This window comes from Amblyomma mixtum, chromosome 8 (assembly GCF_055824585.1).
Source record: "Amblyomma mixtum isolate Tamu chromosome 8, ASM5582458v1, whole genome shotgun sequence".
Lineage (NCBI taxonomy): Eukaryota > Metazoa > Arthropoda > Arachnida > Ixodida > Ixodidae > Amblyomma > Amblyomma mixtum.
This window is the reverse complement of record NC_143019.1, coordinates 132,657,387-132,672,797: the sequence shown is the minus strand read 5'-3', so window position 1 is coordinate 132,672,797 and position 15,411 is coordinate 132,657,387. Positions and strand designations below refer to the sequence as shown.

The window sequence follows — 15,411 nt, the reverse complement described above, 5'->3', positions numbered from 1 at the left end:
AACGAAATCAGCTGCTGGCAAGGCGCGACGACCTTATTGCTCCGGCAGGCCGATACGTCGACGATGGTTTTTACTTAGATAAGTATTTTACTTAGCTTGTTTTACCTTTCAGTGACGAATAAAACTCGTCGCATTTGTATTTACCACCTTTGGGCTTTTCGTCGCGCTCACAATGCCCTGTGCGTTCGCTCAACTTGCACCGTCGCGCTTGGAGACTGGCTCGCGCACGCGTCGCAACCATCGTCGATGTACCGGCCTGCCGGAGCAGTGGGGTCGTCGAGCTATACCAGCAGCTGATTTCGTTCACTCAAGCGAAGATTGAGAGCAGCACAATCGTGGCGCGCGAATGCGCTAGTCACGTGATTTTTTTGTATTTCGTGGGCATTCTTTGGAGCTCGGGAAAAAGATACACGTTAGGCATTCTTTATCGAAAATAAACAGAACGGGGGTTTCATAAGGTGCCCTCCAACTTTGCTATCCACATCTGCAGTCTGTAGTCATTGTTTACGCATTCAAAAATCATCTTAATTATTACTTAATTAATAGCAGTACAAAAAATTCCCGAGATGCGCAAGCCGGCTGGCAGCAGTAAGTAAGTGGTTTCCCTGGCCTACCTCAATTATCCTATTTTTTAGCCCTTGGCTAAAGTTAGCCTGGACGCCCTGTATAGTGCACTCCGTAATGACAGCTGTCAGATTATCGTTGAATCTTTGAACATTAAGATCATCTTCCTCAGTTACATCCGAATATCTGTTCTGCAGCGGTATCATGAATTTCTCTCCTTTCCCTCTTACAGCTAACTTGTTAATGGGCTTCCGCTTCGTTAATTTCTTCCGTTCCCTTTTCAGGTCTAAACTAATTCGGGACCCTAACTTTCTGTGGTCGCTACAACGTATACCTTTCCAAGGCCCTCCAGATCCTGCACGATAGCAGAGTAAGCGCATAGCATGAAGTCTATTCTATTTCGAAGCAGTGGCGTCACTACTGGACGTTTTGGGCTGAGATCGCCGTGGGTTGCCGATGACCTTCAAGGCTTAGCCAAGGTTAAACCTCAGTTTATAAGCTTGGAGAACCGATGGATGGTCAATGGTCAGACAGACGGTCAAGCAATCGGACAGGTCAAACGTCAAGATCAAGGTCATTTCAAGGTTAAAACAAGCTCAAGCCGGAGACGTGAAGGTCATCAAAATTTGGTCACGTGATCGACTTTGGGCTCGCCGAGGAGCCTTAAAGCGGCGTTACAAACGGCGCTTCGCCTCGTCTGACGATCCGGGCAGCATTGCTATTCGCCAGGAGAGTCTGCGGAAAATTCGAAAACGGGAGAAAGCGAAGACAGCAGCCGAGACACTGCAAGAGCATGAAGAACGTCTCGTCAAGCGGCGACGTGCCGACGCTGCCACGACCGCCGCGCTGCTGAAGAGTCAGCAATAAAAGAGATTGCTTCACATGTCAAGTGTACTCATTAGTTAAACATCTAGACGTTTGAATAAAATTAAAGGTGCTTTAGACATTTCTAGGCTGAACTATCGTGACAAATTCACGATAGCCTGACGAGGTGTTATGCTGTTCGTTGAGCGTTTCTTTGGTGCTCTCCATGCTAAGCCATTATGAAGCTGCCCCTTCTCACTCGTTCTGACCAAAGCTAAAGCGTCGTAAATTTTTTTAGTCTCCCCACTGGGGCTCTTTTCCGTCTACTTCCTGTTCTTTCGTTACTGGAAAAAGGTATTCATAACCCGTAAATTATTTCTCTCTGCCTACTCTACTAATAACCCTCCACTGCTTTTGCTGGAGCGTACAGTCCTGGAGTCGCCTACCGCCTGGTCACCGTCCAGCTTCTTGCCTACCTTCGCATTGAAGTCGCTCATCAGTGCAGTGTACTCTGATTTTACTTGATTCATTGCGTATTCCACGTCTTCATAGAAGCTTTCAAAGATTTGGTCATCATAGCTTGATGCAGCCTTCAGCTTGTACCTCTTATTAAGCCCAATTATGATAGCTGCCATCCTCTCGTTAATGCTCTAGAGCTCCTCATTGTTCCCAGTTATATCTTGAATGATGAGGAATGCCACACCTAGTTCTCGTCTGTCCGCTAATCCACGGTAGCACAGTACGCCCCTCTCCTTGGTACTGTGTACGTCTCATCTGTCCCCCTAACGCCAGTAAGCCCTATGACTTCCCATTTAATACCTGCTACTTCACCGAAGAGCAGTACTAGGTTAGACTAACTGAATAAGGTTCTAGCGTTAAATGTTGCCAGGTTCAGTTTACATAGGCGATCTGTTCGGATTCCAGCAAAGTTACTTGAATTTTTTTTTCAAAAGGGTGCTTATTGTTCACATGTTCAGCGATAGGAAGGTTAGGTAGTCTTGCTATGAGCTTGATTATTATTGAAACGGATATTGCAGCCAAGTTTTTGCTTGACCAACATATTGAATTTTGCAGATTCAACATCGAAGCTCGGAGATGACGTTGCTGTAACGCCGAATTTTTTCATTAAATTTCGATGCAGTGCTGGAAGCCACTACTGATGTCCTCATCTGCGTGCAAACTTTGCAATAAAATTTATTGCACGTATGACAGCCGATTGGCACACTTGGGTTTCTTTTAGATGAAATTCAACATGGGGGGGGGGGGGGGCTTGCTGAAAAATGTGCTTCAGTCGATCACTTTGCATGATAATGACATCGTGCTTTTTCTCAAAATCATCGCGACGTTCGGAGCCGAAGCTGGATCGGTTAGTACCATGCTGATTTGTGATTGATGGACTTGGTGGCTTTCTGCTTTGAGGATTACCTCGCTGTGATGAAGGCCTGAGCGTTATTCAGTATCGTTTAGTCGCGCTGTGCACTTTTGTCTAATCAAGGCGTTCCGGAGGTTGGTAAAGTTCAGTTCGAAGTCGCGTTCGTCAGAATATATCCGTTTAAGGCGCACAGCTTGCCTGCAGGGATGCTAGCCTTCCACTGTGTAGGCTGGGTGCTTTTGAAATGTAAGCATACAAGTCCGTCACAAATGCGATGAGAACGCTTTCGAAGTGATTCTCCGAAAAATCTATAAGAGAGCTCTCGACCTCCCAATTGCAACATCCAACCAACGTCTTCTCGGCCTGGGGATGACGAACACCTTTGGGGAGCTGCGCCAGGTTCATCTCAGCAATCAATACTTGCGGTTAAGCAAAACACGTGCGGGTAGCCGCCTACTGACCCGCCTCCACATCAATTACACAACCCAAGAGGAGAAGCGGGTATCCATGCCCGAGGCCTGGCGCTTCGCACTAAAGGTTCGCCCCCTCCCCAATAACATGACAAAAGATGCCCATGATGGCCGCCGCCTCGCGCGAGCGGAGGCCATTTCCAAGCAGTATGGTGCTCGACCAGGGGTATTTTACACGGACGCGGCAGGTCCACACCATGGGGGTTGGTACACGGCTGCCGTTGTCCACCAAAACAACCCAGTTCAGGGCCTCACCTTCCGTGCCCCCAACATTACATTCGCGGAGGAAGTTGCTATCGCACTTGCAGCTGCGGATCCAGCGTCCCGAGTCATTATCACCGACTCAAGAGAAGCTTGCCGCAATTTTGAACAGGGCCAAATTCCAGATCGTGCTTTCCAAATTTTACACAGATGTGAGTACCGGGATTTCCCAACCCGGCGCACCATCATCTGGGCCCCAGCACATGCGGGGATAGAGGGAAATAAGGTAGCAGACACTATCACCCGCGCGCTTAACCACCGGGCATCGCCTCTCTCACCGCCTGATACGGCTACTGATTTTAATCCGGCTATTACTTTTCGGGAGATCTCTCTCCTGTATCAAAACGCTCACGGCCGATACCCACCCCCCTGTAAAGGCCTCAATAAGTCAGAGGAGCGTTGGCTACTTCGCCTCTACACCAACACGGTACTGTGCCCGGCAGTGCTCAAACATTTCAATTCGGCCTTTTCGGGCGAGTGTCCACACTGTGGGGAAGTGTTTGCGGACACATATCACATGGTGTGGGCATGCCCGGCGAATCCTGCTTTCCCACCCCACCCCCACCCCACCCGAGAGTACTGGGAGGCTGCCCTGCTCGGCTGCTCAACTCTCCAGGAGCAACGAGCCATGGTGACAAGAGCCCGGGCCGCCGCGGAGGCCACAGGGGTCCCGGACTAGGGATCCCTCCTAGTGATTGTGAGGGCCGGGCCCTTCAGGCGCGGTCCAAGAAATACCCCTGTATATAGTACAAATAAATGTTTTACACCACCACCACTAAGTTTCCGGCATCAGTAATTGCTAAATGCCATTTTTTATTGATACTCTCACATTATAGAACTAAATTTGGCTGGCGACCAAAAACAAGAGTAACGGCATCATGCACGTTGTCAAAAGAAGAGATGAATGATAGAAGTTCTGATCCACCATGTTGCCGTATGAGAAAATTGGCTGAAGGCTTAGGTTGGTTAAACCTGGCTGATTGCGAAAGCAATAACACCTGGCTGCGCTTGGTTCTGCTGGTAGTTTCGTTTTTCGAATTCACGCGTAGCAGACTCGAACTCGCCAACTCTTATCTCTTGTTCTTCACGTCGCTGAGCCACGATGTCACCGTCTCGAATCACCACAATGCCCTGCTCTTTCTTCTTGGCTGTATACTGCACTCTTCTTTCGGTTCCGGCGTTTTCTTGTCTTGTGATTATATCGATCCGCGCTACTCACAGATTCTTCTTCGGCATTAAGACCGTCCATGAAACTACCCTGCTTTAAACTTCCCTCTGAACTTGTAGATGCACCCGCAGCAAGCCGGCGTGCTCGCCGTTCTGCGGCATACGCACGTTGCTTCGCCAACCGTTGTTCCCTTTCTTCGTCTGTTTCTTCGGCACGGCGCCGTCGCTTGGCCGCGGCACACCGTTCCAGCCTCGCCTTGTACGCATCCTCCGACATAGCACAGCACTGCGAGGAGCACAGCCGCAGCCCCGTTTTATGCCAGTCTGGCGAGCGCCCTCACTCGGCAGCTGCGCCAGAGCGAAGGATGGGCCTCCATCGATGAGACGAGTTGGGCCCCCAGCTCTCCTCTTGTCGTGACGTCACGCGGTCACGTGGTAGCGCGCCGCAGCTGCGCCGGAGCGAAGGATGAACCTCCATCGATGGCAGAAAAGTGCAAGCAGTATTGCTTTCGCAATAAAAAAATCTCATCAATGAATCCTCTATTGCAGATAATTTTTTTTTGGCATGTTCTTGGTGTTTTTATTTTGTGCATGAAAGTGTAAATGGTAGAACACTTTCTTGTATTACATCACGGAAGCAATTTCTGAGTCTGTATCTGGTTTGTGTTCTGTTTGGTGTTTTTGTGTCTTATTCACTGTTGAGCCGTGCACTTCAGACCCCGGCTGCACAGCCCCGCACTCAAGCGATAACGGTTAAACGGGCTGAAGCATGCATTATACTAATTGAGATGAATAAAATATATTATTATTATCCTGCTCCGATGACCCACTTCAACGGCGATACTACAATAAGTACACTGGGGCAATAAATGGACCCTAGAATGACAGAGCTTGCCACCCCTTTTGGACTTTTAACACAGCACGCAAACAAGCCACTTATACGGCGTAGAATGGGGAAGGTACATGGACATGAGGTGTGCACTAAATTACGATCGCACCGTTGGTTCACTACGTATTAGCGAGCCGCTTTATGTATTAGATTTTGGTTATGTTTCTTGGCTTTTCAGTAAGGCGCGTATTTCATTCAATTGATGTAGCACCAAACAGTGTTAAACCAGATCTTTTTTGTTGTTGTACAGACTGCATCAACATCACCTTGAACAACGTACTCGACATAGCAGACGTAAGTACCACATAGTACCTAGTATTTCTTTCATAGAGGTGCCAAAAATAAGTTACGCGAAGACAGGCAACAAAGAAATCAGCCTTGAAAAACAGTATTTTTTGTGCTTCTAGTTGCATATAACCTCTCAATTCCTGTGACATAAATCGCCCTACCCTATTATTTACTTAAATTTGTTGCAATCGCGAATGTTTTACCTCTATGCAGGTTGTAACTTCGTCTGCAAAATATCTAATCTCTATAAAAGAAAATCATAAAAAATTTGTAGCTGCGGAATTGCCCGGTAGAAGAACCGCGGCGTCCTTGATTCTATCCGTGATTCAGAAAGTTACCGTATACCTCGGCACTTATTTCTTGGTTTGGTTTGGTTTATGGGGTTTAACGTCCCAAAGCGACTGAGGCTATGAGAGAAGCCGTAGTGAAGGGCTCCGGAAATTTCGACCACCTGGGGTTCTTTAACGTGCGCTGACATCGCACAGTACACGGGCCTCTAGAATTTCTCCTCCAAAGAAATTCCAGCCGCCGCGGCCGGGATCGAACCCGCGTCTTTCGGGTCAGCAGCCGAGCACCATAGCCACTGAGCCACCGCGGCGGCCTTATTTCTTGGTGTTTTCTGCTAAACTATAAAAATATCACAGCGAAAAATTACAGCCTTCTCTCTAATTACCTATTCTTGGGAAACAGTTTTAAAAGATATATCATAAAGCACACAGATTTGTGCGCAAGAATTATCCTGATGTGAGAAAGGCTGAAAGCAGAAGCGCACAGTGCCAGTATTGTTACTTTTTAGGCGCACCAGTACTGAAACATAAACGACGCCCGTGACAAGCTGCCGCATAAGCAGTCCGACGGACCACGCACAACATTCGAGGCTGGTGTGCTGCGGCGGCTGTCTGCCATTTTGAAGCGCTACAAAGTCGATCACACGCTGCGCGCAGTGAATTTCAGCAGCATAGAGCAGACGGCCCTGTACAGAAATCATTTCCTTCTCAAGTACCTTGCCGTGGTGCTCATCATTCTGTGGTTAACCTAAAAAATGTATATATTCGTTAAACGTTTAGTGTCTGGGCGGAAGCAGCGATTACTGCACCAACCCAAAGGTAAGGGCCTGTAAACGAACAACGTAAGTTTTGGATAATCTGAATACGGAGATACCCCTTCAAGCCTATTTTTCTCTGTCTCATCAGCCTGTTAAGCGGATTTCATGTAATTTTGTTTTGCAGACTCCCGTAACGACATCTGTTAACCAGTTCACTGGCGTAAGTGTGGACATATTTTGATATTTGTTCCCACAGCCCTCTTTTTACAATAGGAGACGTTAAATATATTCATTACCAAATTGTTATTCGGTTTTCTTATTTTCACCCTCTCGTTACACAAATTTCTATATCCTTATTTAAGCGGTAATACGGTGTTTAATACCTTGCACATATACTGCTTTTAAAACAGCGCAAGCTAGAGTGGCCGGCGATTTTTTTGCGCAGTGCTCAGTGTGGCACTCGAAAAACGAAACGTGCATATATTCCACCCTTTTCACTTCAGACTCTTGCCCGGCTGTTGATTGGACAAGCCTCCAACTCACTCTTTGCTTTCCGTCGTGGGACACGCAGGCTGTTTTTCAGAATGCGTTCCATGGCATGGAACATCTGCATCACCTTTCCAACATTGTGTCGATTGTGATGCACGTACTATTAGAGGAGAAAAAGCTTTCAGGAAATCTAAAGAATCAAAATAACAAGTATATTCCTGCTTTGGACATTGTTTTACGTTCATCTGAATCATCTTCTTGGTACCGCTTGGTAGCCGGCTAGTGAGCCTTCATAACGATGTCCGCATCAGTGAGGGTGCCTTTATGCGCATAAAAAGCATAAGTCGAAGGTACAGCATACGGCTTAAAATGACGTGAATGCCCTACAAACGTGTCCAGAAAGCATTCCCCCAAGTTTACTAGCAGCCCTTCAAGTGTGGACTACGGTTTGCTGTTTCAGGCGGGTGCTGCCTGGGCATTGTTGGGACTGGGCCTCCGAGTCAAGAAACGGTCGAGGCGGCGGTGAGTCAAAGCACTTTTATGTACAGTATGTACAAGGGCTTTTACATGGTAGATACAAGGGCCAAGAGCACCACGGGCTTGCACAAAGAAGAAGGGCGGCCCCGGCGGCGAGCGTAGCTCCGGCGTGATGGCTCTTCTGCTGCTCGGGTTCAGCGCGGCTCCGTTTTTATAGCCGCCGGTGTCCGTTGCGGCAGCCAGCAATTCAAATCCTCCAATCAGGTCACGGCACTGGCCACCGTTCAAATTAGACGAATGGTCGAGAGGCGCCCGGCCGTTGAAGGCTTGCAGACGGGAACGGGCGGCCGGCGAAGCGTCGTAGTTCGAACCGACGGTGAGGAGGGGGAGGAGGAAGGGTCCGCGCCAGGCGCCGGCGAGGTGGGATGATTCATGCTGCAAGCCGCGACATGTCTGAGAGAGTCTGGGCCTGCTTTGCGCGACAGTGGGCGCTCAGCGCTGGTTTCCAGAGAGGCCAGCCAGCGAAATGTGGGCGCCGGCACAACAAGGCCCAGACTCTCTCAGACATGTCGCGTCTTGCAGCGTGAAGCATCCCGCCTCGCCGGCGCCTGGCGCGGACCCTTCCTCCACCCCCTCCTCACCGTCGGTTCGAACTACGACGCTTCGCCGGCCGCCCTTTCCCGTCTGCAAGCCTTCAATGGCCGGGCGCCTTTCGACCATTCGTCTAATTTTAACGGTGGCCAGTGCCGTGACCTGATTGGAGGATTTGAACTGCTGGCTGCCGCAACGGACACCGGCGGCTATAAAAACGGAGCTGCGGTGGGCCCGAGCAGCCGACGGGCAGCAGAAGAGCCATCACGCCGGAGCTACGCTCGCCGCCGGGGCCGCCCTTCTTTGTGCTAGCCCGTGGTGCTCTTGGCCCTTGTTTCTACCATGTAAAAGCCCTTGTACATGCTGTACATAAAAGTGCTTTGACTCACCGCCACCTCGACCGTTTCTTGGCTCGGAGGCCAAGTCCCAACAGTGGTGGCAGCGGTGGGGTGCCCCAAAAACCCAACAGCCTGCTTTGCGCGACGGCGGGCGCGCAGCGCTGGTTTCCAGAGAGGCCAGGCAGCGAAATGTGGGCGCCGGCACAACAGCATGAATTTAAAGCTTTGTTTAGCACCACTGACTGTATAGTGTCCGACATTGTCATCATCATGAAAATCTCGTTCAGTGTAAAGAACGATGAATTAAAAAAGAAAAAAAGGCATTTCCGTATTTCATACATCCTGACTGGTGACTTATGAGGCCTTTGTGGTAGCGGCCACAAATTACTCAGAATTTTCTGCTTGTTGTTTGTCACACAAACAAAGCGACCAGTGTACGTTTGGAGTGCGCATAAAATGATGCAGTATTGCACCCTTTGAGCTGCTAGTCTTCCTGGTACTACATGCTTAACGAGGTTCACATTTTGCTTTCTTTGTTTCCACAAGAATAAATCAGTAAACAAGTGGCTTCGCTTGAAAGTACAATATTTGTACAAGAAGAAATGTAAAATTTTCCTGTAGCACAAAGTCGCGTCATTTTGCTGCAGTGTGCTTTGCAAGGCATCATTAAGTACGGATCAAGAGGCGGCATTCTGTCGGCACTACAAGGCGTCGGAACAATTCTCCTCAACACCCTTGGTTTAAGTAAGTGTTTTTTTTTCTTTACGGCACTCAGTTGACTCCTTAGTACACAAAAAATTGAGTTTTGCTGTCAGTAGGTTTTGTTACATAACATCTGGCAAGAAAACGTTTTTAAAGCAATCTGTACCATTGTGCCATTGTGGAGTAATTACAGCCTGATTCACTTCCTGTATGAATGCGGTCTGTTCAACGAGTGCTCTGTTTAAAGTCGAAGCAGAAAACACCTGCGCTGTAAATGCTAATGAGAATTTGTTCAGTACCAGCCATTTACAGTTAGGTTGAGAATGTTGAGGTACATATGAAACAAAGTATAAACAGCATACTTTCTCTTATTAAAGAAATGAAATTGTGTCCAATGAGCAAAAATGTCCATGGATGAAAGGAATAGATTTTTAAAATTATGCGACGGGAATTATGCAACAAGCAATATACGAAGGGATCTAAGGAATCGCTGATAATTCGTGTCTACAATTCCTAAACTGTATTTGTTTTAATCTGTTGCGTCGCGGCACTAATGCCACCCACTGCTTGAAAGTTCTCGATGTGATTGCCATTCGAAGGGTTCCGGCTGTGGAGCACAGCGCAAAAGGTCACAGCCCACCATTCAGTTCAGTTCATTTGCAAACTGCTTATCGTCACGCACTTTTCCCTCTCCTTAATATATTATTTGGGTTCACTTGAAGAATGGCTGAGAGAGCGTGCTCACACCCCGCGCTCAGAAAAGAAGACAGCGTGCCGGAGACGCGAAGGCAGGCAAATTCCCACATAACGAAGTTCGAACTAACGTTCCGTTTGAGGCTGATTAAGAGTATCGCTTTTGGAACGAAGAATACGATGTGCAGCTGAGGCGAGATATCGCTCACTAAAGTTGCTTGCTTTATCTTTTCCTCTTATTGCGATATCTCTTTGCGCTTCCGCCTAAAATAGAGCAAGAGACGCTTTTAACGTCACCGCTTCAATGGCGTTTACATCCGTTTTCCTCACATTTCACGTGTATGGCTAACAGACAAAGAACAGAGGAAAGAAGCGGTACAAATGTGGTGACGACAGACTGCGCCATAGAGCTCTGAGACGGGCCTGCTGAAGCCACGCAGGCCGCCTAATTTAATTTTACCAATTAAACTAATTCATTCAAATAAATATTGTACAATTAATTAATAAAATTATTACTAAATATAAATTATAAATTTAAGCACAATTATTTTATGCGCAATTTTATGTTCTCAGACTCCACTGACTTCAATGCAGTTTCTTGAACGTTTTCGAGGGCAAAAAACTTGGAAATCGATTTACACTTGTAAAAATTAGTAGGGGTAGCGGTCATGTGCTTTAGGAGACGACGTTGCTCTCGGGGTGTGTACGCAACACTGGACGCGAAGAGAGTTGCACTAGTAGCCATGAGTAGTGACTGAGATCCTAGAGCCCTTTAAGTTAGCTAGCAGTGCCATCCGATAGTTAGCACTAAGTGACCTGGTGTGTTTTGCGACTACGCAATAATATAACTGTACAGAGTGCACATATTCCAAGTTTCGGAACCCGACACCGACGGCAGTCTCAATCGATTTGCAGTACTGCGTTAATACTGAATACTTGCAACTATTGGCCTGCGGAAAGGCAGTGAGGATCCAGCATGGTAATGTAAAAAGGAAACATTTTTATATAGGCTAAATGTGGCGCTTGATGCCACCATGCCAATCGTTCTTCGCGTTGTTTACATTGCGGACGAGTTACCTCCGGGAGAATATTTTATTGCAATTGCAACTCAAAACTGACCTCCCTCAATACAAATAACGAGTCTAACAACCGTGTGAAAAACCTCTGAGACTTCGTGTAAGCTCATTTATAGCAAGCTTGAGTGACGAGAATTTTATTTTACAATCTGACACGGAGGGTCCCCACGCTCCTCTAAACTGTCGAGAAAAAATCGAACAGCGTAAAACGTAAGCTGATGGAAGCGCAGAACAAGAGAATAGGAAGCAAGGTAAGCTATACAGCAGTGTCATGCGCAATTATGCATTTGTGTTACATGCGGAATAAAAATATAATTCAAATTATAACAACAAACAGCATCTTGGACAATGCTTAATGCTTAAGAGTAGAATACGGTAACGTTAGAGATTTCTGCCGCGCATATGCTTCTTTCGTCGCCTGGATTCTGGTTACACACTGATATATGCGGAATGGGTCATTCAGTAATTTAATGCTATCTTTTCGGCCAGAACGTTTGGATGATTTTATACGCCGATTACTTACTTTTTTGCCACTAGTCACGGGAGACAAGTCGCTCACGACTCGGAAAGCAACTTGTAATCACGTAACATGGTCACGTGACTACTCTCGTCCAGTCACATTGTCCCACCGTGGTAGTTGGGTCACCTGTTCTTTGGTGACTTGGCCGGACTCACAGTTGCCTGTTTTCTAGAGAACAGGACCGCTAATACTATCGTACTTGTTAAAATAATTGATACGCAAGTGAACAAGTTCTGTAAAATTTGGGCTGAAATCATCAGTTTAGGAAGAGAGCAAGCATGAGTGGGGTTTTATCAATATTCCTTTTCTGTTTCTGAAATGAGAGAAGCCGCTGAGTTCAAGCGGAGGTCGTGGATGGACTCTGCCGACCTGATTTTTTAAGGTTTAGCACAAATGCGACAGGAAAGGCTCCCATAGATTCACTTTAAAGAGCGCAATGCAAACATCCTATCTCTGAGCACCTGGAGCCCTGCTTTGGCGCCCCTCTTCAGAGGCATATGTAGATAATGCTTTCAAGAAAAGGCAGCTCATTTCGTAAGAATGAATTCTATTAACATGCACAATAAACTGGGATAAAATGTCTGTCCGAAGGTTAACATCAGCTTGAAATATTATTAGCAATTACTATTAATTTTGCGGCCTTCTTTTGTATGGTAAGTACTGCGATTGTGAAATGCAGGCAACGTCATTCCGAGTACGACGACAAGTGGCCCCTGGTTGGCTACCAGTCAAACGTGTGAGGATCCCATCCACATTAACACTGTCGACAATGGACTGCATGGCAAGGTATGATGAAGCAATAATTCTGATTTTTAATTCTAGCATTGATCTTTATTAGTCTCGCAAAGAGATTGGTTTCAATTTGAGAGACAGGAAGAGACCAGAGTCGCTAAAAGGGCAAATGCGAGTTCACGAGTTCTCTTGCTGAAACCAGGAACAACAAAGGACACTGGCTCTTAACGCGTCCACTCATTGTTCACTCACGGGGAACGAAGTACAGGGGACGTCCGCGCGCTTATAAACAGCTGCTATGCTGATTTTCTACAAAATATAAAAGCAAAAAGGAGAAGTAATGTGAAGGAAAAATAACCAATGGTTCTTAAGGGTAAAAGACTAGAGCTTGAGAGAAGACGAACTTACGAGGTAGTGGTAGAAACTGACCTTGGTGGATAAATTTAGCAAGTTTGCAGCGCCCCTGACGCAGAATAGGCTTACCTGGAAGTAAGCGGCAGAGTCATTTGTTCCTTTGTGTTTAAACCAGACTTCTGACAGAAAAGCCGTTCAGATTGATCTTCAGTACCCGGTGCCTTCGGCTAGCAAGGCTGAGTTTTCATGTCAGTCTGTTTCAAAGCACGGAATAAACATCTTCGAAGTGACTCAGAGGGTGCCTGTCAGTTCAGTACGCTTCCACCTATGGATCATGAGCATGCGCTTAAACACCAGCACGAAAAGTTACCTATGACTCTGAGCGTTACTGACGTTAAGGCAAACACACGAGAACTGTAAACGCATATGATAGATGCCGTTTTCCTCCAACCGACGTAATCTGGCTCAACATGATGAATAGCGGCGAATATTGTTGCTGGAACAAAATTCAAAATTGTTCGCTTTTCAGCTCAACGGAGGGGTCAAAGCAGAATAAACGTCAAAACCCATCTGTCAATTTCATGGCTTCTTCCTGTTATTTGCGGTGCGCTAAAACCAATGGACTGTGATGGATGCGTGGGTGTGCATTTAGTAGTGCTTACGCGTTCCTGCGTATTCACTACGCTAAAACACATCTGTAGAGCACATGGAACATGTGAACTGGTCTATGCCATGGAGACGGCTGCAAAACGAATGTTGCAATGACTGAAACAATGGAGATCATCACAACTCGATGACATGCGCTATGACGCGTGCACTAACACGAGTGTAAGCCTAGTTAAATCTGACGCGCGTTTGCGAAAAAGGAATTCACTACTTTTTCGGAGGCTGTACAATTCGTGTAAAAATTTTTTTCTTTTATAGTGCGTTGATGACTTGGTGGTGCTGTGTCAAGCGGGTGAAGTTGCCGAGGTAAGCTTTTCACTACTTCTTTTTAATGTCATCATTTTTTAATCCTAATGTTAACAAAAATTGCTCCATAATTTTTCCCATAGATTTTGTGCGATTTTTCTCCACTTGCAAGTACATTCTTTTTATTTCACTCTCTTGATGTACAGGATGACGTTTATCAGGAGCTATTTGAGACACTGAAGGTGTGTGATACGACAAACTTTACCCCAAATTTGAGCACGCCAAAACATGCGAGAGGATGGATGGCGCTATGGTACCGTGGTATGGACACTTGCCGTTCTGCAGCACATAAGCAACTAAATTTGATGAGCGCAGTTTGCTACGACTAAGGCTTTCCTTAAAAAAAAAGTAAATGATGAAGTTCATTTTGTCTAACCATATACACCTTTACAAGGAATTGGTTCTAAATAAAGCACTAAGATCGTGTACTACGCTACAAAGCCATACCTTGTTTAGCTGCTGACCTTGTTTGTTCTGCTGACAAAGTCTGCAGATTTTTCACCCCGGTTTAAAACATGCTGTACCTTAAGGTAAAGACGCCACCATGGATCTGCTAGCCGGTAGAAGTTTTTTTTTATTCTTCTAGGTTCGTCTCCAATATGAGCACATGATTGCATCGCCAGCATAAGTTCAGCGCTGTATTAGGAGCTAAGATGGTGTCCTTTGCTGATGCACAATATTCTATCCATTTGAAAGCAAAAGGTTTAAAAAATGCCGTTTGATTGGAACAACGTTTTTCAGTGCTTGTTAAAGACCCTTTCGAAGAAAGACCTCACGGAAACTGCCTTTGGGCAAATATGCACCATCGTTAAGGCGGTTAAAACGGTCGACATCGGGATTGACATTGTGACACTTCTGACAAGTTCGGGAACAGGTCTGCTAGGAGGAATCACTTGTGGTAAGTTCGCATTTCGCTGTCACCTGCGTTTTTTTTTTCATAACCCTCTTTTCTTTCTAATGTATGAAACAGCGGCATCACAGCTATTTTGTCTGGCTGGGAGCCAAGTCTTTTCAAGCAGAAGCTTGCTTTTCAAGAGCTCAAAAGAAACAATTTTCTAAGGTTTTGGGTTGAGCCCTCTTATATATTTAATTGTCACTTGTCGCATATATTGTATTTATGGTTGCTTTATCAGCCTGCTTTTTGCGTACTTTCCAGGCCACAAGATGATGCAATAGTATATACGTCCATACTAAGCGTATTTCCCATCGCATTTTTCCATTTCTTGCCTTCTAGCTATGTAGCGCCGCTGTCAGTGCTTTTTATTATTTTTTATGGTATTCAGAGCACACTATCGTTAGTTTGCTAGTCCTCTTGTGCCAGTGTGAACCAACGCTCTTCGATACTAATGCTAGAAAGCTTAGCTGCCAATCGATTTTCTTCGCCCTCCTGCAACCATAGTTCGCTCGAGATTTTACTCTGCGATTACCAACCTTCAATCAACGTAAATTCCACGGCCCGCTGAACTTTCTCATTTTTAGTTTTCTAATGCTGATTAAACTCCCGGGAAGTCAGTCTCTCGTTTATTTCTAGCATGCTTGAACCTCTGAACTTAAGCTCAAAATTGCATTCCCAAGATTATTCCCTCGCACTATTAGTCCTTTCCAGG

General features: G+C 46.2%; 1 protein-coding gene across 1 annotated transcript; it reads left to right on the top strand.

Annotated features, from left to right (window-relative positions):
- Window positions 1-566: 566 nt before the first annotated feature.
- LOC149334483 (uncharacterized) lies at window positions 567-14,980 on the top strand. Its single transcript, XM_089557938.1, has 10 exons — window positions 567-588; window positions 5,778-5,821; window positions 6,883-6,921; window positions 7,045-7,080; window positions 9,403-9,499; window positions 12,426-12,532; window positions 13,757-13,804; window positions 13,951-13,986; window positions 14,546-14,702; window positions 14,961-14,980. The coding sequence occupies exons 1-10, from the start codon at window positions 567-569 to the stop codon at window positions 14,978-14,980; spliced, it is 606 nt and encodes a 201-aa protein (XP_089414064.1).
- Window positions 14,981-15,411: the final 431 nt, after the last annotated feature.

Excerpts from the sequence above, each read along its gene's own strand:
- LOC149334483 (XM_089557938.1), top strand. The coding sequence starts at position 567 with ATGCGCAAGCCGGCTGGCAGCA. Across the intron at positions 6,922-7,044 it reads ATTACTGCACCAACCCAAAG|ACTCCCGTAACGACATCTGT; the intron begins GTAAGGGCCTGT and ends TTTGTTTTGCAG. Across the intron at positions 7,081-9,402 it reads CTGTTAACCAGTTCACTGGC|TGTGCTTTGCAAGGCATCAT; the intron begins GTAAGTGTGGAC and ends ATTTTGCTGCAG.